A 24,864-nucleotide genomic window follows, 5' to 3' on the forward strand; every position below is an offset into this window, starting at 1 on the left:
CCTGCATCTAGTTTATTTGAAGGGATTAGTTGTATTAGAAAAACTTGAATTATAGCACACATGTTAAAAAATGGTAAAATGCAAACATATTTCCTTTTAAACAAAGAACTCCTTACAGGAAAACTGTGCTTAAAGTATTATTTAAAAATCAAATCATTTTCGAGCTTGCAATAACTCACAATTTCCAGAAACCCTTCAAAAATGCTAAGTCTCTCTTCTCATGAATGCTTCTTTGGTAAGGGAAATGATCTTGCAAAACCTGGCTTCACATGAGACGTTTGCTTTGAGTAGTGACACACAGAAATGCAGTTGACGAAGGCAGGCAGCTTCTAACCGACAGCCTTGCCCCTTGCAGTATGTGCGAGTGTCTTTTGATACGAAACCCGATCTCCTCCTCCACCTGATGACCAAGGAATGGCAGTTGGAGCTCCCCAAGCTTCTCATCTCTGTCCATGGCGGCCTGCAGAACTTTGAGCTTCAGCCCAAACTCAAGCAAGTCTTCGGGAAGGGGCTCATCAAAGCGGCGATGACCACTGGAGCATGGATATTCACAGGAGGCGTGAACACAGGTAATTGGAAAGGTTCAAAAAAAGGCAACAGAGAGCCCTGAGGATATGATACCGCAGCTGATTTCCTTCTGTTCCCCCACTTCGTCCTCCCTGGGGGCTCACATTCACTGCCTCTCCATCTCCATTCCCTAAATGACAGCCCACAGCTATTTCCCAGCTAAGACAAAAAAAAAAAAAAAAAAAAAAAGAATTGCTACAGATAAGAAATGGGTTTGGAGAGTGCATGCTTGACTTCCTAGAGTGCATGCTTGACTTCCTAGTAATTTGGAAGCATAACTAATGAAATTTTGCAATACTTGCAGTAGTTCAAGTTGTTATGTAAATACCCAATTATTTGTTTTTGTAGTGCTTGGCAAGTGCGTTACCACCGAGCTACACATCAGCCTCTAATAATTGTTCAAAGAATTTCATTTACTTTAAGTTAGAAATCGTGCCTATTCTTTAAGTGATTTCAAGTTTGATACCAAATAGCTTCAATTTTTGTAAATGGCCTTTCCATCTGGGACCCAAATTGTGATGCAAGTCTGGGGTACTGTGTGTATGTGTGTGGTTTTTTTATTTGTTGGTATCAGGAATTGAACTCAGGACCTTGTACTTACCAGGCAGGCATTGTGCCACTGAGCTACATCCCTGGGCCCTGGGATTTTGTGTTTTGAGATAGATAGATTTTTTTTTTTTTACAGTACCAGGGACTGATCCAAGGGCCTTTGCACTGTATTACATCTCCAGCCACCATGTCTCTGTCCCTGAGACAGGATCTTGCTCAGTTTTCCAAGTTGGGCTCAACCATGTGATCCTATCTCAGCAGCCCCGAGTGTTGGGATTACAGGAATGTGTCACTACACCCAGATCACGTGTTTATTACTTAAAGTATTTTATATGACTATGAATCAGTGTGAAATACGGTGGGTGATGTACTGAACTGCTCAGGCTATGCAAACTAGATATGTGTAAATAGATGAGAAATCAAAGTCCATCTCAGTGTTCAGCTAGGGGATGGTACTATGTATGAATTTTTTCTTGAGTAATAGCAGAACTTTGATAAATAGGGACATCTTAGAAAATGTATCTTACAAGTCTTTTATAATGATGTTCATTTGAAAGGAAAATTAAAGATTAGAAATTGCATCTTTTGTAAATGGTTGACAAAAAAAGGACATGTCCTACCCATGTAAGCTGAATTTCCTCACTATTAACTATGATGCGAAAGAACATTAAGAAAGATAAGGAAAACAATTAGAATAATGAAGATTTTTAAAAATATATATTTTTAACAAATTTTCTACAGAGTAAGCCATCACGTTCTTACAACCAGGCTTTCTATATTACATAGCACAAATAGGAAGATGAATTTAAAGTTAACAGAATCTGAGCTAAGTAACTATCTGTAGTGCAAATTTAATATCATGTTGTGCATGGAACATTTTGGCAGGGTACAGTCAAGGTGTTGATTCCTAAATGTATAAACAGATGATTATGCTAGTGAGAAAAAGCTGCTCTGAATTCAAAGAATCATATTCTTTTCATGGACATTAAATGCTTTTTGTTTTTTCATATAAATTAGAAGAAAAAAACATGGCTAGATTTTGTATCAATCTGGCAAACATATCTGGCTATATAGTGACAATTTTATGTTCTCTCCTAAATTGTGTAGTCTGTATAGAAATGTGTCCAAATTATGCATTTTGTGCATTTAAGCTTGGGAGGAAATTACCCAATTCCCTTAAGAATGACCGAGAGGTCGGTGCTTTAGAAGACAAGATTAACATTTCTCTCTCTGCTCGTAGGTGTCATTCGCCATGTTGGAGATGCCTTGAAGGACCACGCATCTAAGTCTCGAGGGAAAATATGCACCATAGGCATCGCGCCCTGGGGGATTGTGGAAAACCAGGAGGACCTGATTGGAAGAGATGTAAGTCCTGAGGGCTGCCCCTTTGCCATAGGAGGAAAGTTAGTATTCATATCATACAGAGGGCAGTATTTGCTTGAGCCCCACCCCACAAGCAGAAATTTATGTTACAAATTATTGTATGAATACTTCTTTCCCAAAATCTAGGGAAAATCCATATCAATTATTTTCAGTCTAGAAAGGCCAAGAGAAAATCTTAACCATCCCCTCTCCTCTTGAATCAAGCAGTGATCTTTCTGTGTCTTGCAAATCCAGATGTGCTCTTGGTACGGCTGTATTAAAATGAATTTATACCATGTAATACTTGACCATATAAACTCACTGACAGATACAGAAATGGGGATCCTCCTCACTGTGGGCCCCAGATTATTTTAAGTATCCTTCGCCCAGCTCAGAAAAGCTTCATAAAGATTTTTCCCATTTGATCTTACAGCATTTCTACTTAGCCCTTCTTTACTAAGTACTTAGCTTTAGTATGGGCACAGCTGTATTATGTCCCACTTCAAAACAGCTTGGCCAAGTACAGCAAGTTGCCTGTTGTAATGTTCAAGGCCACACTTGGACCAATCAGTTGACAAATTTGCTAGAAATGTAAAGCATTTGGTTCCAATATCTCATTGCTGTTCCTTCCATTAATCTCTTTATCAAAAATAAAAACTGGGATGGAGGGGAGTCTCAACCAGCTCCTTGCCATACGGGCTTTTTCTGCCTTACTTATGCAAACAGATTACTATGCTACTAAGTGAATATTAATTTTAAACTAGAAGTTTATTTCCTAGAGAATCAGAAAATACTAAAATGACCTCTGCACAAAAATAATTTAATGGTGCATGTTATTAACATATAATTATTTATAATGTTATGGTTCAGAAGTTATTTTGAAATGTTCATAGCTTCATGATCTCTGCTGCAAATTCTGTTTATTAGAGCAGGGGTGTTTTAGAACCTTTTCATGCAGATACACTGAGTAAATGTCATCTGATTGTTTCTCTACCCAAGACAGAGTAATGAAATGATAACCTCGGTTGCCTTAGTATTTGTAGAAATTGTTGCCTTTCCACATTAAGTGTTAGCTTGTTCTTCCTGTGACTCTCATGATTGCATATTACATTTTCTTGGCTTCCTGTGACAAAAAACGATGTCCTCATTCTTGCATGGCCTGCCAAGTTACTGGGTCTAGTTTTACCATGGCACACATTGTGCCAAATGTCATTAATCATAGCAAAAGAAGCTATAGAGAGGCTACTTAACAGTAACCACTGGACACAATCCAACATTGCAAAACAAGCTTATCAGACACAATTTCAGGAGAAAGCTGCTGACTAAGGTTATCATATTACAATGACAGAGATACCTAATCCAGTAAGTGTGCAAATCTCAGTGTGGAACAAAAAATGTAAAAGCTGGTAATGGGAGACACTTTCAAGACAAGATTATATGAGCGTTCAAAAATGTGGTGCATGTTAAATTTTTCATTATAATAGTAAAGCACATTGCCATTAATCCCGCTCAAATACTCCCCACACATTTATCTTATCCTATTGTTCTTGCCACTTTCTGGAAGTCTTCTTTCATGAGTCTTTTTAAGAGACATGATCAAAAATATGGTGAGTGATGTTGCTCAGAATCATCCAATGGAAAGACCAGCTCATAGAAACAGGGTCCCCATCCACTGTATTTACCTGAGTTGGCAGTTCTTCTCCAGAGTAAAAATGATCATGAAAAGCATGTTTTAATAGATGGAAGATATTTAAGGAAGATACCACAGCACAATTAAAGATTCTCAAGGAAGAGCATTTCCAGAACAACTTCAGAAAGTGGCAAGAATAATGGGATAAATGTGTTTGAGGCAAGGGGGAATTACTGGCAATGTGTCTTTTACTGTAACAAATTTTTATTTATACACATATGAGCTTTTTGTTTTTGTCTTTTTCTCACTATGCAGTTCAGGCTAGCCTTGAGCTCACTTTGTATCCCAGGCTGGTCTCGAAATTGCAGTGATCCTCCAACCTCAGCCTCCTGAGTGCTGGGACTACAGGCAGGCACCACCACACCCAGAACACGTGGGTTTTTTTTAATCATCCTTTGTAAATAACTTTAGCAACCAATCTCAAAGAAATAATAATGGATGAAGTACTTGATAAAGAATTTAAAGCTGATTAAAAAATTCAATGAGATCCAAAAGAATATCGACAACTATTAAGTGAAATTAGGAAGATAATATACAGGATATGAATGAAAAATTCAGCAATAAGACAGGTTTTGGAGAAAGACAGAAATCTTGGAAATCAAGAGTTTAATAAGTCAAATAAAAACCAGAGCAAAAGACCTTAATAGACTAGATCAAACAGAAAAGAGAATATCTGAACCATTCAGATAAAAAAAAAAAAAAGGAAATTGGGATACCATAACATGAACAAATACCAGTGCTTTCAGAATACTTGATGGTGAAGAGAAAATTAATGGTGTAAAAGGCTGTTCAATAAAGTAATAACAGGAAACTTCCCGAATATTGAGAAAGATGTGGACATCTTTGTATAGGAGGTTTACAGAATCCCAAGCAGACAAGATCAGGAAAGCGCTTCACCACAGCATATTCTAGACAAACTATCAAACAAAATGACAGTCTTTTAGCTACACTAACCAATAACAGAAAGAAGAGATTCAATAAAAAAATTAGAGATGAAAAAGACACTATAACTGATTCCACAGAAACACAGAGGATCCCTAGGGATTATTATGAAAAACCAACTGCAAAACTAGAAGATATGGATGATTTTCTGGACATATCTTAAATCATGAGGACATAAAACATCCAAATAGATTCTAAGAGTAAAGAGATTGCATCAGTAAAGTCCCCCAACAAAGAAAACCCCAGAAACAGCTTCACTGCTGAATTTTACTGAATGTGTTTTTCCTTGTGATACTGAGGTTTGAACCTAGGGCCTTTACTTTGAGCTAGATCCCCACCCCTATTTTGTTGTTTATTTGTAGACCAGATCTTGCTAATTTGCTAAACTGCCCAGGCTGGGCTCGAATTTGTGATCCTCCTACCTCCTTGTCTAGATTATTCAGATTACAGGCATGCACCATGAATTTTACCACACATCTCAAGAACTTTCTTACGTGGCAGAAACCTAAATGGATGGGGAGAAAAAGCAGGGAGACAATGGCAAAAAATTTTTGAAAGCTGAAAAGCAGCATAATCATTAACTTACTATAGCAGAAGTAGGAAACCTGAATCTTAAGATTCGTTTTGTCACCTACCCATAATCTCAGCTACCTGGGAGACTGAGGCAGGAAGATTGCAAGCTGGAGGCCATCCCAGGCAACTTAGCACAACCTTGCTTCAAAATTTTAAATAGTACTGGTTGATGTAGCTAAGTGGTAGAGTATTTGCTTAACATACACAGTCTCTGGTTCAGTCCCCAGCAAAAAAGGAGGGAAGGAGAGAGGGAAGGAAGGGGAAAGGAAAGAAAAAATTACTGCCAATTCTTCTAAAATTATTACAAATATTTGAAAGGGGGGGGAGCCTTTTCAAACTCTGTTTCAGAAACAACAAAGGAAAAACTATAGACCAGAATCCCCAATAAACACATATGTAAAAATACTTAACAAATATCAGCAAATTGAATCCAACATCACACCGAAAGATCATTCACCAAGATTAAATTGATTTTTTTTTTAACTGGGGTAGAGGGATGGTTCAAAATAGTCAAATGAATAAACATACTACATTACATCAACAAAATTAATACAAGCCATATGCTCATCTTAATAGACACAGGAAAAGATTTTGGTCATTTAACATCCCTTCATGATAAACAAAAAGGCGCCATGGTATCATACCTCCGCATAGTCAAGGCTGTATATGGAAAGCCTAAAGCCAATCATACTGAATAACGAAAAGCTCAAAGCATTCCTGTCAGATCAGGAACAAGACAAGCATGTCCACTCTCAAAACTCTTAGTACAGTGCTAGAGGTTTTAGCCAGAACATTTAGGTAAGAGAAAGAAAAAAGGATACAAATGAAAGAAGGCAAACTATCCCTATTTGCAGATGCTATGACTCTCAGTACAGAAAAACTTTAACTTGCTCCAAAAAAATAAATACTACCAGAACTGATATTCAGTGCATAGCAGGATACAAAAATCAGTAGCTTTTCTATATACCAATAATGCATTTTTGAAAAAGAAATCATGAAAGCAGTTCCACTCACAGTATCAGGAAGAAAGGGAGGGAAAAACCTATACAATAAAAATCACAAAACATGGATGAAAGAAATTGCACAAGGCAAAAAAAGTTGACAATGCCTACCATGTTTATGGATTAGAAAATTAATATTGTTCAAATGTCCAGACTTCCCAAAGTTATTAAAGATTCAGTATAAATTCTGATCAAAATATAAAGGACATTCTTCACAAAATTTGCATAGCAATCATAAAATTCATAGGTAATTACTAAAGGCACTGAATGGCCAAACAAATCCTTAGCAAAAAGAATAAAGCTGGAGGCATCATAGGCCAGATTTCTTGACTTACTATAGAGCTGTGATGATAAGAACAGCCTGATATTGGCAAAAACAGAAACAAAAACAGGCACACAGATCAGTGAAACAGACTACAGATGCCAGAAGTAGCCCCACACAGCTATAGTCAGAGATCCCAAAAATATAGCTTGGAGAAAGGACAATTTCTTCCAAAACTGGTCCAAAGGAAACTACCAAAAATAAAATGCAAGACAGGAGAGAGAAAAGAGGGAGAAGAATAAATTATTATTAGACAAAACCCCCCAAAAAGCACAAGAAACAAAAGTGAGACGTTGCAAATGGGATTCTATCCAACAAAAAGGCTTCTGTAGAACAAAAGGAAGTAATTAACAATGAAGAGAGAACCTATAAAATGAAAAGAAATATTTGCCAACTATTCATTTAGCAGAGGGTTTCTGTCTAGAATAAAAACTCAAAAAATTAGCAGAAAGACAAGTAATTAATGAAAACATCTATAAATGGCCTAAACAGTTCTTAAACAAAGAAAACCAAATGGTAACAAATACATGGAAAAAAATACTCAGTATCATTAGCCATGGGGGAAATACAAATTTAAACTACAATGAGACATCATCTCCTCCCAGTTAGAATGTCTAGTATCAAAATAAATTACCAATGCTGACAAGGATATGGAAAAAAAGGAAGTATTACACACTGTTGGTGGAAATGTAAATTAGTCCAGTCATTACCCAATAGTACAGAGGCTCCTTAAAAAGCTAAAAATAACTTGTCCATATAATCCAGATATCTCATTTCTGGAGTTATATCCAAAGGGAATTTCTGGATTTACATCCAAGGGGAATGAAACCCACATACTAAAGAGATGCTGTGTGTACTCATGTTTACTGTGGCAGTGCTCACAGCAGCTAAACTATGAATCAGCCCAGGTGCCCACCAACAAATAAATTAATAAGGAAAATTATATATCTATAGATATATCACTTATATCTATATAGTATTATTATGTAGTATCATTCAACCATGAAGGAAATTGAAACTTTGGTACTATAGCAAAATGAATGAAACTGGAAGACATTATGTGAAGTGAAATGTATCAGACACAATAAGGACTGCATGTTCTTTCTCACATGCGGGAGCTAAAAATCAGTTGTCCTGTGGTTACTAGCGATTGGGAAGAGGAGAGTCCAAAATAAGGCTTGTTTTGGTCAGTGCCTGCTATCTACATGTATGGAAATCCCACACTGAAGCCCATGTATATGTGTAATAACTAACATATTAATAAACAATTTTAAAGATATTGTCTATCTAAAAATAAAATACAACTCTTTTCTTTTTAAAAAAGAGAAACTGTCAGGTCATAGAACACACAGGATAAAGAATTGTAACATGATTTTTCAGTAAGTCATTGACCAAGACTGATTGAATTTTAACCATGCTGGTACCTTGTTCCTTATGAATTGGTGAACTAGAATATTCATAGAGTTTTTTGAGCTCTGGAGTAATAATAGAGTTTGCTTTTCAAATTGCAAATTGGAATAAAAAGCCTGCTGGTGTCTAATATTTATGACATAGTTCAAGATATGTGTTCACTATTCTAACATGATCATTAAAAATTAATGATTCTAAATTATACAAAGAGACACGTGAATACAATAAAACAATACTTGAAAAGATGGCTTAGGCATGATGAAATATAGATCTTCTAGAAGATAAACATATGGAAAGATAATGATGAATCCACCTGATTCTGATTCCATAAATCCCCCTGAAAAATCATCAAATTTACAAATGTTATCTGTAAGCTTTTTGAGTAATAATTTAGGGAGGATAAATATATTGCCTTTTATCATTTTTCTTCCATTGTATACATATTCAAGCTCACATGTAATCAAAAAAAGTCTTTTGGCATCAGAAATCAGGTAGCAGAGGAAAAAATGTGTTACTAAAAAGATTACTACTTCAGGAGCTTATCAAAATGAAATCATTTGAAAATTGTTGAATTCCTAAGTCCATCTTAATATTCTTAATGATTTTGAAATGGTGCAAAACTGTCACAAATCTCAGGAATTTATCTGAAATTTAAGCATAAAAGATTTCTTACATCTGATATATAAAATGATGGAAAATACTACCATTTTATTTTTGAGGGGCTGGATCTCGGATGAGCCCTTTAAGGTTAAACATTCACATGCTCCTAGATTTACTGACAGAAATAGTAGATGTAGCAATTGTCACTTATGTTAGTCCTTGAGTATTCCTTCATAATGCTACTGTAAGGGCAAAAACTAGTCTTACATATAAAGAAAAATTAATTTTCCCTTGGGACCTCTAGATAGGAGCATTTACCTCTGTTCCAATCTTACTTTGTAGTAAGACTAAGTTCCTTGAGGGAATGATTTTGAGAAGTCAATGTAGAACCTATAACTTAATATACAGTAAGTACTGAAGGAGATGGCTTAGGTATGATGAAATTTAGGTCTTCTGGGAGACAAACACAGGAAAAAGGTAATGATAAATCTACCTGATTCTCAGCTGCGTCTGTAGTCAGATTCCCAAACTGCATAATACCATGCTGACTGAATGAGGCATTTTTAACCAAGCATCTGAGTCTGAAACTATTTCTCATGGAGCAATTTAATAAAGTCTACAGTGATGGTTTGGCAGTTGGGGCAAAGCAGTGTAGAATATGGATGTAGAACTTTCTCTAAACGCTTAAAGACATGCACGATCGAATGAGTGACAGAACTAGTCCCAAAGCTTTAAATGTAAGTGCTCACTATTCTGTTGAACCAAGTTCTTCTTTTCTCAACGCTTAAAAGCAAAAGCCTTTGGTGGGGAGTAATGCTGTCCAGTGTCTAGCAGTTTGAATGTGCCACCCAAAATTCATGCATGGAATACTTAATCCATAAGGAGGTAACAGTGTTGCAAAGAGTGGGGGCCTTTAGAGGTGCTTAGTTCCCCAGAGTTCTGACTTCACCAGTGGATTAGTGAGTCTCAAGAGCATGGTCCCTATACAGCATAAGTTCAGACCCTTCTTTCATTCTCCTTTGGTCACTGTCACCCTTTCTTTGTCCTCTATCATGGATGATGTAGTAAGAAGAACCTCACCAAATGTGGCCCCTAGATCTGATCTTGGACTTCACAGTCTATAAAACCATGAGCCATAAAAAGTTCTGTTTGGCACGCATCACCCAGCCCATGGCATTCTGTTACAGCAGCACCAAATGAACTAGGATACTGATAGTGTAATAATACTTTGGCCTCTTAGACCTGAAAACACGCTCTGATTAATTTATTTAGGCTCATCCACCTCTGTGATTTCCACATCTTATTCCTACCATCCCTTTCCTTTATCACAACTCACAGTCCTACATTTCTACCAAATTAGCTCAGGGCTTGCTTTTCCCAAAACATCTTTCTGGACTAACTCCATTCCTAAGGTCGCATTGCTGGTTGTAATTTTTCCACAACTGTCTCCCCCACATTTCTTTGCCCATGACACTTATATAACAAAATAACATAGACTGGCCAGCTTATAAACAACACAAAGTTATTTCTCAAAGTTCTGGATGCTAGCTACTGGTTCTTTCCTCATGATAGAGCTAGAATTTCTCTGAGGTCTCTTTTATAAGAACATTAATCCTGTAGTTGAGGATGCCACCCTTATGACCCAATTACTTCCCCGAAGTCCTACCTCAAAAGCCATGACTTTGGGAGTTAGGCCTTCAACATATGAATGGAAGGAAGGACATAAACATTTAGTCTGTTGCATCAACTTAATTAAAATGCCTCAAAAACAAAGATTTGTTTTGTTTCTTGTTAGTCTCTTAACATGAGACTTGCATGAACATAATCCTTTGATATATCACTTAAACACTACAAGGTGTCATTTCTTCATCTCTAAGTATAAAACCACTTGCTCTATCACAATACAATTCCTATGAAAATTAATGATAGGAACTATAGTTTACTGAGCTCCTGAGGAGGCTGTATACTTATTTTTATAAGGTTTGTTCTGTACTCTTCTTATAGCTGGGTAAACTAAATATGGACTAGAACATCCGTCTCCAAAGACCCCTTGTAACTATGTCAAAAGTAAAGAAAATATTTTAAAATACGATGTTTTTACTGTTAGGTGAGATATCAGAAAGCTGTAAATTGAATTTGCAAATACATTTGGTGAGTGACCAGGGCAATTTTCTTTGTCCCCAGAGAAAGTTGGCCTGGATAGATGATTATGGAGGCATCAACAACAGAAAGCCAAGAGAATTATAATTTTCACATGACACATTTCACATTGAGATTTCTTACTTTAAAAAACAACTTGGCCAGAATTGTATCAAATAATTTAACAGCTTCTGAAGCCTTTATCATTCATCTGTCCCAAAACAAGATTAACCAGACACACACCAAATTAAAAATCCAAAAGAAAAAGTACTTTTCATTTTCACTTGAGGATAGATATTATTTAGCTAAGATTTCCAACACATCATCTTATATTGTTATTAAATTATTTTTCCATTCAATGTTCTACTTTCCCTTAACTATAAATTTATTTCCTTGAGTTTTGTGACCTTTAAGGATTCTTTTGTTTAATTAAAATTGCTTTTTTGATGTCATCTTTATGCTTCGAGCCAAGAAACATCAAGAGCAATATTAATTGCTAATTTGGATATAGTCATCAATTTATTACATTTGTACCTTAATTTTTGAGGCAATCCAAATATGACCTCATATGATAAGCTCAAAAAAGTCCCGACAGAATCCCCAGCATAAGGTTGATGAGACTTCTATGATTATGTTAGAGAAGATACATCCAGAGGAAGTGAAGAAAACCAACCCAAACCTGAGTTACATAAGACAGCATCAATGCTTCCGAGTCTGATCCAGGTTCTGGGCTGACAAGACAGTGACCATCTTCACACACTAGTGGAAGGTGGTTTGGAGTTGAGCCAGCTGATTTTGAAGTTCATCAGGAGTATCTACATGAAAGTATCTTGCAAGCTGATGAGCGCATTAGGTGGAAGCTTAAGAGTAAAACCTGGCGACACACTTTTGAAAGCATTTCATATAGACAGAAATTAAAGCCATGTCACTGGATGACACTGCCATGTGGAAGTGTGTAGAGGGAGGAAAATAAGGACCTGGTCCTAAATTGTGATGATGTCCAAAATTTAATGGCTGAGCAGAGGTAAAGCATCTCATAAAAGAGACCCAAGAGACGTCTGAGATGCTATAGAGATGCTTATGGAAGCCAAGGGAACATGAAAGATGAAATGAAGGGAAATCCAGGTACCACTGAGAAGGAGCAGAAGGAGAAGAGTTGGAGTGCCCGTCCACTCTGCGACAGGAATCACTGGGATTATTGGTCAGCCTGGTTTAGTGGGTTGGAGAAGAGGCGTGAAGTAGCATAGATGGCAGAGACATCTCAGGGCTTGCCAAAGGGAGTCATGATCTGAGGGATTTTTTTCCTTCAGGAAAAGTTGGACATGGATTTATGTATGGATGGTAGAGTAAGACATAGGCATAGAAAAGAGATAGTTAATAAAATAAATTTTAAAGGGGCCATGAGGTGATAGAGTATAGCTGAGGTAGAAAAAAATCACCCTCTTGTATGTTTGTAACTGAAGGAAAAGAAACAAGAATAGACATTCAAAGAGTTGGTGTCTTAATGATGATTCAGTTTTGGCCTGGAGATCTATCGCTGAAATAAGAGCAATAAGGTCAATAGTTTTGTAGTCGTCAGCGCCTTCCTGGTCATTTTTACATAAACTGACTTAATTCTCAATGGCATTCAGAAGTTATTTTTAGTATTTTTGTCATTTGATGATAAAACTAAACAAAAATAGATGAGGTACCTTGCTGAAAGTTCCACTAGTAATAAGATGCTGTTAAAACTTAGACAACTAATACCAATTCTCACCTGTATGAAATACTGATGCTCTGTCATAGTAGCTATCAATGATTTAAACTTATATTTGCATTGTTCTTTGAGTTCATATCTTAAACTTTATCATAGGGATGCTCCTTTACTTATGAAGGGGTTATCCATACAATCATTACCAGTAAGAAAAATCTTGTAAGTTGAAAGTGCATTTACTACATCTAATTCATTCTATATCGTAGTTTAGGACAGCCTACCTTAAGATTGCTCAAAGATTTACATTAGCCTGGAGGTGAGAAAAAACATCACACCAACAGCCCATTTTGTAATTAAGTGTTGAATAGCTATTGTAGTTTACTGAATACAGTATATGAATATATATATATATATATATATATATATATATATATATATATTTGTCCTTTTCCCTTTTTATCGGTACTGGGGATCGAATTCATGACAGCCTGCTTGCAAGGCAGGAGCTTATGCCACTGAGCTAAATCCCCAGCCCCACAAATATAATGTTGGCTATTTACCTTTCTCATCAGGTACATGGCTGGAAGCTGGCTCACTGACAATACCCAGCATCACAAGAAGAGTATCATACTGTGTGTCACTAAAAATATCAAACTTTGAACTAAAATGTCTATTGAATAAGTAGCATTGCCTTTGGCACCATCACAATGTCAAAAATCCTAAAATGAACCACTGTCAGTAAGGGATCATCTACATCTCATTAAAGTAATTGCAATTTTTAGTTTCTATTTACAGTTCATATTAAGACACAGAGAATAAATACTTAGACCACCCAGCTGGTGAAGGTGCAGGTACAGGAGTCAGATCATGTACCAGATAGAGAAGGATGCAGCTCAGATGACAAGTGAGAGGAGCCTGGAGGATTTAACTACAAGCCCCATAAAATGGGAAGCAGAACCCATCAGAGCTCAGAGAAGGAATGCCAGGTGGCACAGGAGATTTAGGCAGTGGGCACCAAAGTCATGACATGATTTGCATCTGTTCAGAATAGAGAGAGGTGACACATTTTGAAGCTTCCCAGATTATATGCAATTATATTATTTATCTAGCAACAAGTTAAAAACTACCCCAAAACGTAATGGCTTAAACAACAAACATTACCTGCCAGTGTGCTGAGCAAAGAGTTGGTGAGTGTTTACCTGGATGACTCCAGTTGTGGTTCTCTCTTGAGATTACTCTTAAGATGGCAGTTGAGTTGTAGCATACTCTTCAAAGATTACTCACAGATGATGGTTAGAGTTGCTGGCCCCACAGACCTATTCCTGTGGCTGCTTTATTGTATCCACAGCTTGGCACAAGGCTTCCTTTGGAGTAAGTGATCTGAAGAGAGCTGAGAGAAGCCCTTAGGAAGTCACACACCATCACTGTTTTATTCTGTCCCTTAGGGGTGAAGCACTGAATCCAACCTTCACCAAGGGAAGAGTTTCAAAGAATTTCTGAACACAGTTTAAAGTCACCCCTCCTTGGTACCTGGTGATTGCTAAAGGAAGAACTTAAGAGCCTGTACTCACTGCCAGTGGCTGAATGGCACATGTCTCCCCTTAAGATAGGCCAAAGGGAGGTGAGTCCATTCATGCAGAAAGCATGGAATGAGGGCTGTGGAACTCGGCAGGACGCACATTGAGGGACCTATATTCAAAGTGCTGCCAGAAGACATCATTGATGCTGCTGTGGATTTTAGTGGGAGTCACAGCTGATAGCTGGGTGCTTTTTGGCAATGGGTCCATGGGTTTGCTGGTTACTTGTGTGGCCTGCTGAGCTGAGAGTAGCATTTGGAAGTCAGTATGATCTGCTTTAAACCTGAACATTAGCTGCATTGCCTGAATAGGAAATAAGCAGCCCACACCCCACTGACTGAGGCCTCTCTCTGTGAGTAGGGCATATACAACCTTTCTTTTCCCCATTTTATCCTCTTGGTTCCCACGTCCCTTTATCTCTGACACCAGAGGTTGCTTCCCACTTCTCAGCCATACCTCCTTTTCCCTATCAGAAAGGGATGCCTGATTTTAAGAGAATCTCCAGGCTCCTTTTGTTTCTTTCTCACCAAAGCATAACCCCACTTTGCTGCCTGCTGGGCGCCTTTCCTGACCTCTATCCACACCCAGTTCCAGATGACTCAACCATTGTCAGAAGGATTCCAAAGCCCAGCTGAGCCAATAGCAAAAAATTAAAATATATCCAGCAGAAAAACCAGCCATAATAGTCTCTATAAATTGTAAATCCATTTGGGTCCTCTGTCTTCCCTTTTAATGAGACTCTGCTTATAAAGAAACAGGCTACTCTGTAGTTTGTGGGGTAAGTGTAGCAAAAACACCTCACTTCCCTGAATCTCTACAGCTCCACCAATAAAATAAACACACAGTGATTACTCCATAGAAGTAAATGTCCTCACAGTGCCTGGCAAGCAAGATGAATTCAATAATGCTCATTTTCCCATAGTCTAAATTAAAACCACAGTACTATTAGTAGGGGAAAGATGATTCCACAGGCCACACAGCCCCTACCTAGTGGCTTGCCTAAAGCATACTGACTTAAAACTCACTAGGTAATGGGGCTGAGATTCCTCAAGATGTGTTACTGATGTTATGAAAACGTGATTTAACCCAATGCATTTCTGTTTGGAATCCCAAGTTATCAAACTGCAACTGTAAAGTACAGTAAGATGGAAGAGACCTCAGGACATAAAAGAATGACTTCATCTTCGGAACCAGCACACATGGGACATCATTGTTTTGCATTAACTTGAAAAGACCACGTGTACTGTTTAGCATAGGCTGTCCAGACTCAAGTTTAGAGACAGGAAACCTTCATAAACCAGTCAGATCTTCTACTTTACAGATAAGAAATCCATGGTTCAAAAGTTTCTTTTAGTAAATACATTTTGAACATTATTTTGGATACTACCTAGACACGCAATAATGTCTCAGGCCAGCACAGCACTTCCCCTGTGACGGTACTTCTTTATTGCAGTAAATGAGTGAATTCAAAGACTTTCCCAAGTTAGCACCTAGAAAGATTAGAACTAGAGCTCCATATGCTGACTTTCCGCTCCGTACTCACAGGTATGACCAGAACATGCCTGAAAAGGCCAGGAAAGCTCCTGGTGTCTTAGCAGCTTCTGCACAACTGACTTCAGCCTGTCCAGGGAATAGAAAGGCAGCGCCCTCATCCTACACAGGATGTCTGTGGGATCTCTGACTCGGTCTTTCCCTAGAAATGATGCTGTCCATACTCGTGTTTTATATCAAAGGACTTTTACCTCCACCAACCCCTCATACAGCCCCGTGAACTTCACAAGGCACCATTGTTTCAAAGTCAGATTCTACAGGGGCCTCAGAGCTAGAACTATACCCATCAGCAGTACAGTGCTAAGTGGTACACAATGCAGTAGTGAGTAGAGGATTTTCTCATTGGCTTTTAAGGGATAAGAAAGCAAAGAAAAATATCATGACTTAGAGGTCCTCTGCTCTCTGATGTCCAGGTAATTATAAAGGACTAAACTCCATTTCTAAGGAGACTTCCGTTTTAGGTATAGACACTACTGTATTTACCAATCATAAAAATTCACCTAATTTGAAGGCCTTTCAGATACTTTTTTCTATTCAAATTTCTCAACAAGTATTCCTTGAGTGGCTTTCTTCTCAGTTCTTCCAATGACAGTACATACTCTGGACCTTCTATAGCAATACAAAGAAAGTGATTGCTTATAAGCAGTGAATACGTGAGGCAGGAATTCATTCTCTCACAAAACCCTGAGAAGCGTGCTTTCACACGCACGAGGCCCACAAGTTACACACATCTCAGTCATTCTCACCAACACACACTTCACGAGGCCCACAAGTTATACACATCTCAGTCATTCTCACCAACACACACATCCAAAAGGTGGACATGTCTCTAGCAGTTCTTAACAATGAAAGGGGCTGCATTACCTCCAAAATGTTGTCATAGAGAAAAGTTGATTTGTATTCATGTTATTAAAAAGATATTATTCTATTCAGAAAACACAATAGAAAGAACATCAAATCTTTTGTGCCTATACAAACGAACTCAAGAGTAGACTGAGGGTGTGTTTGTAACCAAGAATAGTAAGTGGATTTGGTAGACAAGTTACACCAAAATGCATTTCTCTAAAGTACTTACAAAATTATTTTCCAACTTTCAGTTAATCAACAAAGAGTTCCAGACCAGCCCTTAGATGCTTGGGAGAGTATAACAAACAAAAACCACTTTGCATATTTTGCCCGCAGATGATTCTTATCCTTTGTTTACATTGACTTAACTATCTTGTGCAAAACAGAAGTCACAGATTTGTCTCATTTACAATTGGAAACACAGCTTATGATTGGTAAGATAAAGCAGAGCAGGAGAAAGAATATTTGTAGCATAGCTGTTAGAAGCCAGGAAGGGTAGCAACTACTTTGCATGCATGATCTCAGCTAATCCCCATGAGGCAATTGGTTTATTCATTTTCTTCTTAAAGATTAAAAAGTCAGATCCACATTTGTAGGAAAGTAAATGTACCTTGAGACCATAATGGTAAGTGAAATAAGTGAGTCACATAAGCTTAAATATTGCATGGTTTCTCTTATACAATATCTCATGTGATTACTAGAGATAGTGAAAAGTGTTACATGCTTTTTTGTTAACAAGAGCCAACTAAAATGAGGCTATGAATTAACCTCATATTAATAATATATTTAAAACATGGACATATATTAAAACATAGATATATACTTATGGGACTGAAAGCTGTTTCAAAAGTTCAGAATTATATACACATTGAAATTTTACATTAAATCAATTCTCAATGCAGAAAGTTTGTTTTTCAGATTTGAACAAAAGTATAAAAATTAAATAGCAAAATGAAACAAAGATAATAGGAAACCAGGAGAAAGGCACCAAGGGATGAAAGAGAAGAGAAGACATAAAAATATTAAGATGTGTTACATACAAGTAGTAGCTCCCCACAATGAATGTAATTATTATGCACTAACAAAAAATGTCAAACTAGATTCAGACAGCCATTGATGGAGCCAAGATTCAAACAGATTCCCATGATCCATGTTCAGGAGGGTTTTAGGACCCAACGTATTTGAGGACTAAAAAATATATTAGGTCATTTTACTTATTTTCTGATTTATATTCCTTATTATTCAGCAGATAAAATCTCTGCCAAAATATGGCCAACTTTAACTGGCCTTCAGTACAATGAAGAAATTAGAATTCAAGACAAACTCTAAATTTAACTCTTTGTCATGATTCAAACATACCATGTCCCCTAGAGCTGCTGAACTGTGTTTCACAAGAAAAGAGGGTCACAAGTCAGAAGACTGAAGCCCCAGTGCCCTTAGAATCCAGTAGTGGAGAGAAGGGAAATACAGGATATCAGCTACTGTACTGTTCTAATTATCTTCTTCTCAAATTGCAGTAATTGTGAACCTGGCCCAGAATCACTGTAATCCTTTTATTCACTTGAAAACTTTAACTTCATGAATAGACTTACAGTAGTTTTCCAGGAATTTAAGTGTGTGTGTGTGTGTGTGTGTGTGTGTGTGTGTGTGTGTGTGTGTGTTTCAGCCAGCACAAATATCTGGACTTCACTGCTTTGTCTTTTCCTTCCTTCACGTAGAATCTTCAGGAGCTGTTACTGTATAAGAGAGAACAGTATTCTCTTTTGTCCAAAAGCACAGGGCTGAGGTACTTTAAGAACACACTTTTGTGTGTTCTTTCTGCTTCACACCTTTCCACAAACCACTAATATTTATTAACTTGAACTCTGCTGTAGAATTAATGTTTTATAATAAAAAATGAGTAGCAGCATAATGGAAATTTCAGGTGGGCAACTTATGCTTCCAGCGATAAAGAGCAGAGGATAGGGCTGGAAATAGTGTGTACTGCCTCTCTTTAAAGCATTTCTTTTCATTGTCTAGAACAAAGTGGTTACTGATTATTGTTTCATGTGATTACCAGAGACAATAATCAAAAGTGTTAGGGGCTTTTTCATTATCAATAAGAGCCAACTAAAATTAAGCTTTGAATTAACCTCATATTAATACCACATTTAAAACATGGGCATATTTATGGGACTGAAGGCTATTTCAGAAGTTCAAAATTATATACATATCAAAATTTTATAGTCAATTCCCAAACAATTCAGAAAGATTGTCTTTCAGATTAAACAAAAGCTTGTCTGTCTCAAGTTTGCCTGTTCATTCATTATTTATCAAGTACACTTTATTTTCTAGACACTGGTAGACCATGAGAGACTTTGAGTGAGTACCAAGGTTGAAAAAATAACTTATATGAGATCTTCACTTTTGAAGGCTGCCCTTACTAAATCACTTTATAATTCCTTTTAACAAACTATTAGATCTTACTGCAGCTTTTCATGGCGAGTTATTAGATTCTGAAAAAAAGAGAGCATTTCACCTCTATAATTAATGTACTCACTGCACAAAGGCACAGAAATAAAAACGCAGTAGTATTTATTTCTGCCCCATCAATTTCAGTGATTCAGAACAGTGATAACTATACTGAGACCATGTAACAAGAAGCCTGTTGAAGATTCTCTTTTCACTGCCTTGAGTGAAATTCCTTCCTAAATATTTAGAAGAAGCTTTCCAACATATCAACTTATATTTCTACTGGGTGTAAACACTGTGGAAAAAAGAAAGAAGCATAGATTTTTTGGAATCAGTCAGACCTGCATGTGAATTCTGGTTGGATATATATATATATATATACCTGGATAGTATAGTTTACCTTTCTGTTCTACCAAGTTTTTTCATTCTATGATATGAACACATCATGTAACTTTCCGTATTCTTCCAAGGAATGCAGATAATGTATATAAAACCACTGGCTTACAGAAATATTGATTTTCTTTTTATAGCAAAAATCTGGAAGAACCCTGAAATCATCCCAGTTGACACTGCGTAATTTTGGGCCTGATTCATAATTGTCTCATGACACAGTTATTCTAATTCAACTTACTTCACACTTAAATAAGGTATCTAGCAAGAACAGTATTGATTTTACACAATAAGCTTTCAGATAGTAAATAGGATTGACAGAGAAGTTATATTCTTGTATCCTCCATTTCCAGAATCATAATTGTTCTGCTGTGCCTGGTAAGGTATGAGAGAAGAGGAGAAACAAAATAGTTAAATCTAAAAATTATTTTTGTTCATTATCAAATACACAATCAACTTCAAAGTATGTCAGTCATTACCATGCCTAGTTTTTAGTGTAAAAGCACAAACTCTCATTTCCGTGTGTGGTAAATATTTCTTTAGGCACAGACTTGCTTGGAATGGAATTTTTATCATAAATCTTACTTCTACCCAAAGCAATTGTAGGGAGAGGATGCAGACTGCACTTTCACTGTACTAAAGACAGAAATTCTTTCTTTCTCTTCCTGTTTCCGGTTCTCCTCCTCCTAATTTGGTTCCTTTTCTCTGATGTCTGCCTTTTCCTTTCAATGCCCTGCAGGTGGTCCGGCCGTACCAGACCATGTCCAACCCCATGAGCAAACTCACTGTTCTCAACAGTATGCATTCCCACTTCATCCTGGCCGACAATGGGACCACTGGAAAATATGGGGCCGAGGTGAAGCTTCGGAGACAACTGGAAAAGCACATTTCACTCCAGAAGATAAACACAAGTAAGTACAGCGTAGTTCCCACTGTGGTATACTGAGAGTGATTCACTTGAAGACTGTTGTGTACCTATGTTGCAAAAAGTTGAAACAGGGGCCACTGTTTCTCCTGGGCCAGGAGTTAGGGTGGGAGGAGGCTTTTCTGGAGGAGGATGACTGGAGGCATAAGAAGTGATTACACAATTAGTGGGCTCAAGTTCATTTCTCATGCATGAGAAATCAAACCCCATCTGGGGTTGGTGAATGCAAATGAGCTTTCTCTGTGAATGTTTCCTACATCCTTTTCACGTACTCCACAGAGGAAAGACACCCTAGAGAAACTGTTTCTATTTATTAAGCTATTTTTGGTGCCTAAAAAAAAAAAGTAAAAACTGGGTTTTGATCTTAGCAAAGACCTGACTGTGTAAAGGCATTTCAGGGGAACCTAACATTCTCTAAACAAAGCAGCCTGTGAAACCATCTCGGTGATGCTAATTTGGCCTCTTCCTGGATTCATTCACTGCTATTTCTAAAATATGAGTACATACATTATGTGATATATATAACACATAGCTGATGGTTGTATTATCCTCATCAGTAACTCTAGGCTCTGTGCTAAGTTATTGGGTGAACATTTGAGCTGTGAACAGGGAGAAACAGTGATGTTTCCCAGATTGCTAGGTGGCTTGCATTTAAATGGAGTCACAAAATGAAAACAATCTGTGCTTCCGTTTTACAAAATGAAATCGAGTTTTTTATGTAACACATGAAGCTTCATACAGGCTCATACTTGGTGGTAATTATATGTCCCATCAAGGAAACTGGATCTAACTGATTTAAACTCTAAATCCTACACTTCCAAATAGCAAAAGCTTCTCTTTACCTAGATGTTTTCAGAGTCCCAGTGCAACGTGGCTCAGCTGGTCCGAATCACTCTTCTCTTGTCTCGTGTCTTTTCTGCATCTGTCCCCAAATGGATCTTCCTTGTTACAGCCACCGTTCTCCCAAGACTGGGATGATAGAGCCACTGGGCCACAACTTGTCCTTCCCATGCTCTCTTCCCCTTCTTTAACTTTTAAGAACTATTATTCCTCAAGTAGCCGGGTTTCATGCTTTCATCTTTGACACAAAGATATCTGGAATTTTGGTCAGAGTCTAAAGTAAAAATTCTATTAGAAAACTCCCTTCCTGAACTAACTTTGGAAAGAAGAAATATGGTAAAAAGCCAGACTAAACATTTTCTAGGGGAAAAAGAGGGGGGATAGAATAACTAGAAAACTGATCCAGAGGCCAGCAGATATCAGGTGGAGCAACGCACTGCTGTCAATGGAGGGCAGGGGTAGGTGTTGATATCAGCACTAACCTGAATTCATTACAATATTCGATGGAATGGTCAAATGTTATACAACTGTGGTCACCTATGTAGGTTTTTATGGGCTATTTCATTCTTTCTTTTTACACCCTTGGTTAAGAATGGCAGCTTAAATGGGAGCAATATGGAAGCTGAAAGACAGAAGCAGGGAAGCAAGGAATAAACTCAGGGTCCAAAGTTGAAGATTCACAAAAAAACAACTGTCTGACCAGACATCTGACCAGCTGGTCAGTAGTGTAGGAAGCAGAGCTGGTATGTGGTTCAATAAAGTATGCACCCAGCAAAAGAGACTGGAGCTGGAGTGAAAGCCAACTAGAGCTGTCCTAGGCAAGCCTGGTACCTCACGGGCTGCCAGAGGAAAGGCTGCCTTCTCCTAACTGGTCATCCCAGAGAGAAGGACGCCTTTCCCCAAAACTTGCCAAGTGCTGAGTGTGTGGGTGGCCTGCCAGAGAAGCCCACAGGGCTCCTGGCCTGCACTCCAGCATCAGTGAGGAGCAGAGCCCAGCAGTGCGGTGTGAAGAACGGATGCTGGTAGATGGGGTGCTGCAGGACACAGCACCCAGTGCTAGACTGTGAGCAGACACATTATCAGAGGCACCTCATGCCTGATGGAGACACACAGCTCTTGCTAAACTGTCAACGTAGACAGCAGCATATTGGCACTTTCATAAGTAGTGACGCAAGCAGGCATTTTAGGGTATAAAGCAAAGCAGAGGTGTGAATGTAAGTACCGGGGAATTCCTTTCTAGACTATTCTTGAGGTGTCACAGAAATCACAGGCTTCTGTTCAGTGAATATAATTAAGTTTTTACAGAAGTTAAGAGAGATCCTTGAAAGCAATGAGAGTTAAAAGGAGGTGAGTAAAGAATTTGCCCATGAGCTATAATTCTACCCTTAAATTTACGAGTGGTAGGGTAACCAACCTGTCCATGTTTGCCTGGGATTATTTTGATTCTTGCATTGAAAGTCCCTTGTCCCTTTAGCACTGAGATGATGGGTCACCTCTAAGGAAGTGACTCATAAGTTATTGGTTGTACTCTGAACTGGGCACTCAAGACTAGGAGAGAGCGGTGAGCTCCACTGAGGTCAGGGGTCACCAAGGCTCACTGACATGGACACCCCCATTCACTAAGCTGCAAAGAAAAGAAGTCCAGGAGAACACAGAAGCCTCCAGAGAGAACTGAGAAGAGAGACTAACACTGGACCTGGTCATAACATAAAACAGTAGAAAATGCAGAGCAGCAACCCTGATTTCTGGTCTCGATACTTTTTCCTTTATGCAGTGACTGGCGATAATGGGGTTCTTCCCTTCAGAAATTACGTTGTATAAAGCAGTCTAAAAATTCCATTTGTGTTTTCACTTCCTGATTCAAAATTGTAAGAAACCTCAAGTGTAACTGTGGAATTCAGTTTCCTGCCAATTAGACGCCATATCACAATAGCACTGTCCCCACCCACACACTCAGGACAGCCCTGGCAGTGGCTGCAAACCCTCAGCATCTGCCTAATTCAAGAGCCAGACATCCTCGTCACTTAGGGCAACCTGCAGTCACCTATTCACAGCCTATTTTTCACACAAATGACATAATCTATAATCTTGTTGGAGAAGTTTTCCTTTAATAATAGAGTAAATCCTGCTCAGGACACCTGTCTACTATTTCTCTTCAACACACCCCTTTCATGTCCATGATGAATAGCATTACAAATGTTGAGGGTTTCACAATGCTCTCAGTGCTCTAGCGTCCATCCTCTCCCTGCCCCGTCATTCCTACCATCAACCAGCAGAGCCTCCAATTAAAGACAAACCTTTTAGATGTGAGAAGTTACACGCACTATAATACTCTTTTAGCTGCAATATTTTGAACTTCTAATATGCAGAGAACAGTGCCCATCATTCCTTTAGTAAGTAAATATTTATTGAATTCTCATTACACCCCCTAGAGAAGCAGTGCTAAACAATTCACTGATCTTAAGGAAAAGTAATGAAGTAAATAAGTAGATAGATGATGTCTAATAGTCCAAGGTGCTATTAAGAAAACGGAGGCAGAAGAAGCCATACCTCTGTGTGTGTGTACGTCATGAGGGTCACTTCAATTAGATGGTCAGAGATTGTCTGGGAGGAGGTGACACTGAAGCAGAGGCTGAGTGCAGTGAGGGGGCTGTGGAAGGAGCATTGTGGGACAACAAAGGCAGAGACAAACACTCAGGTGTTCAGTAAAGAGCAACAGAAAAGCTTAGTAGAGAGCTGAATTTATGAGTCTGACAATTTATGGGATCTCCTTGAAGCTTTAAAGTACTGGATCACTGCAGTTGTGTGATACTGAGGTGAGGGCAAACTAAAAATCAGATGCCTTTAGGAAACTATGGCATTAATGCAGCGGAGAGATGGCAATGGTTTGAATAAGGATGGTAGCCGGAGAGGTGCTTCCTGGTGGTTGGATTCAAGATATAGGTAAAATAGACATGGGCTGCTTCAGGAAGTAGCATCTTAGTATCCTGATGATCTTTACAAATCCTAAGCATACACAGATTTTATGGACATTATTAAAAATTTCCAGCATATGGAAAAATTAGAGCATATTATAATATCCAAGGTATAACTAACGATCAAGAACTCATATGACAGCTCTGAGACATATTTCTGATGGTCATACCCTGTAGTTATCGACCAGTCTGTACTTGATCAGCCCATGGTGACATCTGTCCCCTCTACACATACATCCAGCTGCTTCCTGGAACTCTTGAAGGAATTGAAGGAATCGTCTCACCCATTAATATCTTTGTACTAAAACATTTTTTTAAATGTGTGGTGGCCACACATAGAATAGATTTTAAAAGTATTTTGTTAACTCATGAGCAACATAATGGCAAATACTAATCTAAGAATTCTTTAATGAAACTTTGTAAAAATTATGATATGTCCTATTTGGGGGGTACCAAATACA

The 24,864-nt window shown here is 38.0% G+C and overlaps 1 protein-coding gene across 42 annotated transcripts in view; it reads left to right on the forward strand.

Moving 5' to 3' along the window:
* Positions 1 to 24,864, forward strand: part of Trpm3 (transient receptor potential cation channel subfamily M member 3) — a 764,333-nt gene that overhangs the window by 511,604 nt on the left and 227,865 nt on the right. For all 42 annotated transcript variants that reach the window (XM_063249808.1, XM_063249797.1, XM_063249827.1 and 39 more), the window contains exons 4-6: positions 356 to 569; positions 2,357 to 2,481; positions 20,403 to 20,574. In XM_063249808.1, coding sequence (XP_063105878.1) covers positions 356 to 569; positions 2,357 to 2,481; positions 20,403 to 20,574 — 511 coding nt within the window. The remainder of the gene's footprint in view (positions 1 to 355; positions 570 to 2,356; positions 2,482 to 20,402; positions 20,575 to 24,864) is intronic.

The sequence above is a fragment of the Cavia porcellus genome, unplaced genomic scaffold (genome assembly GCF_034190915.1).
Source record: "Cavia porcellus strain 051 isolate PalLab524CR breed Dunkin Hartley unplaced genomic scaffold, mCavPor4.1 scaffold_1, whole genome shotgun sequence".
Classification (NCBI taxonomy): Eukaryota; Metazoa; Chordata; class Mammalia; order Rodentia; family Caviidae; genus Cavia; species Cavia porcellus.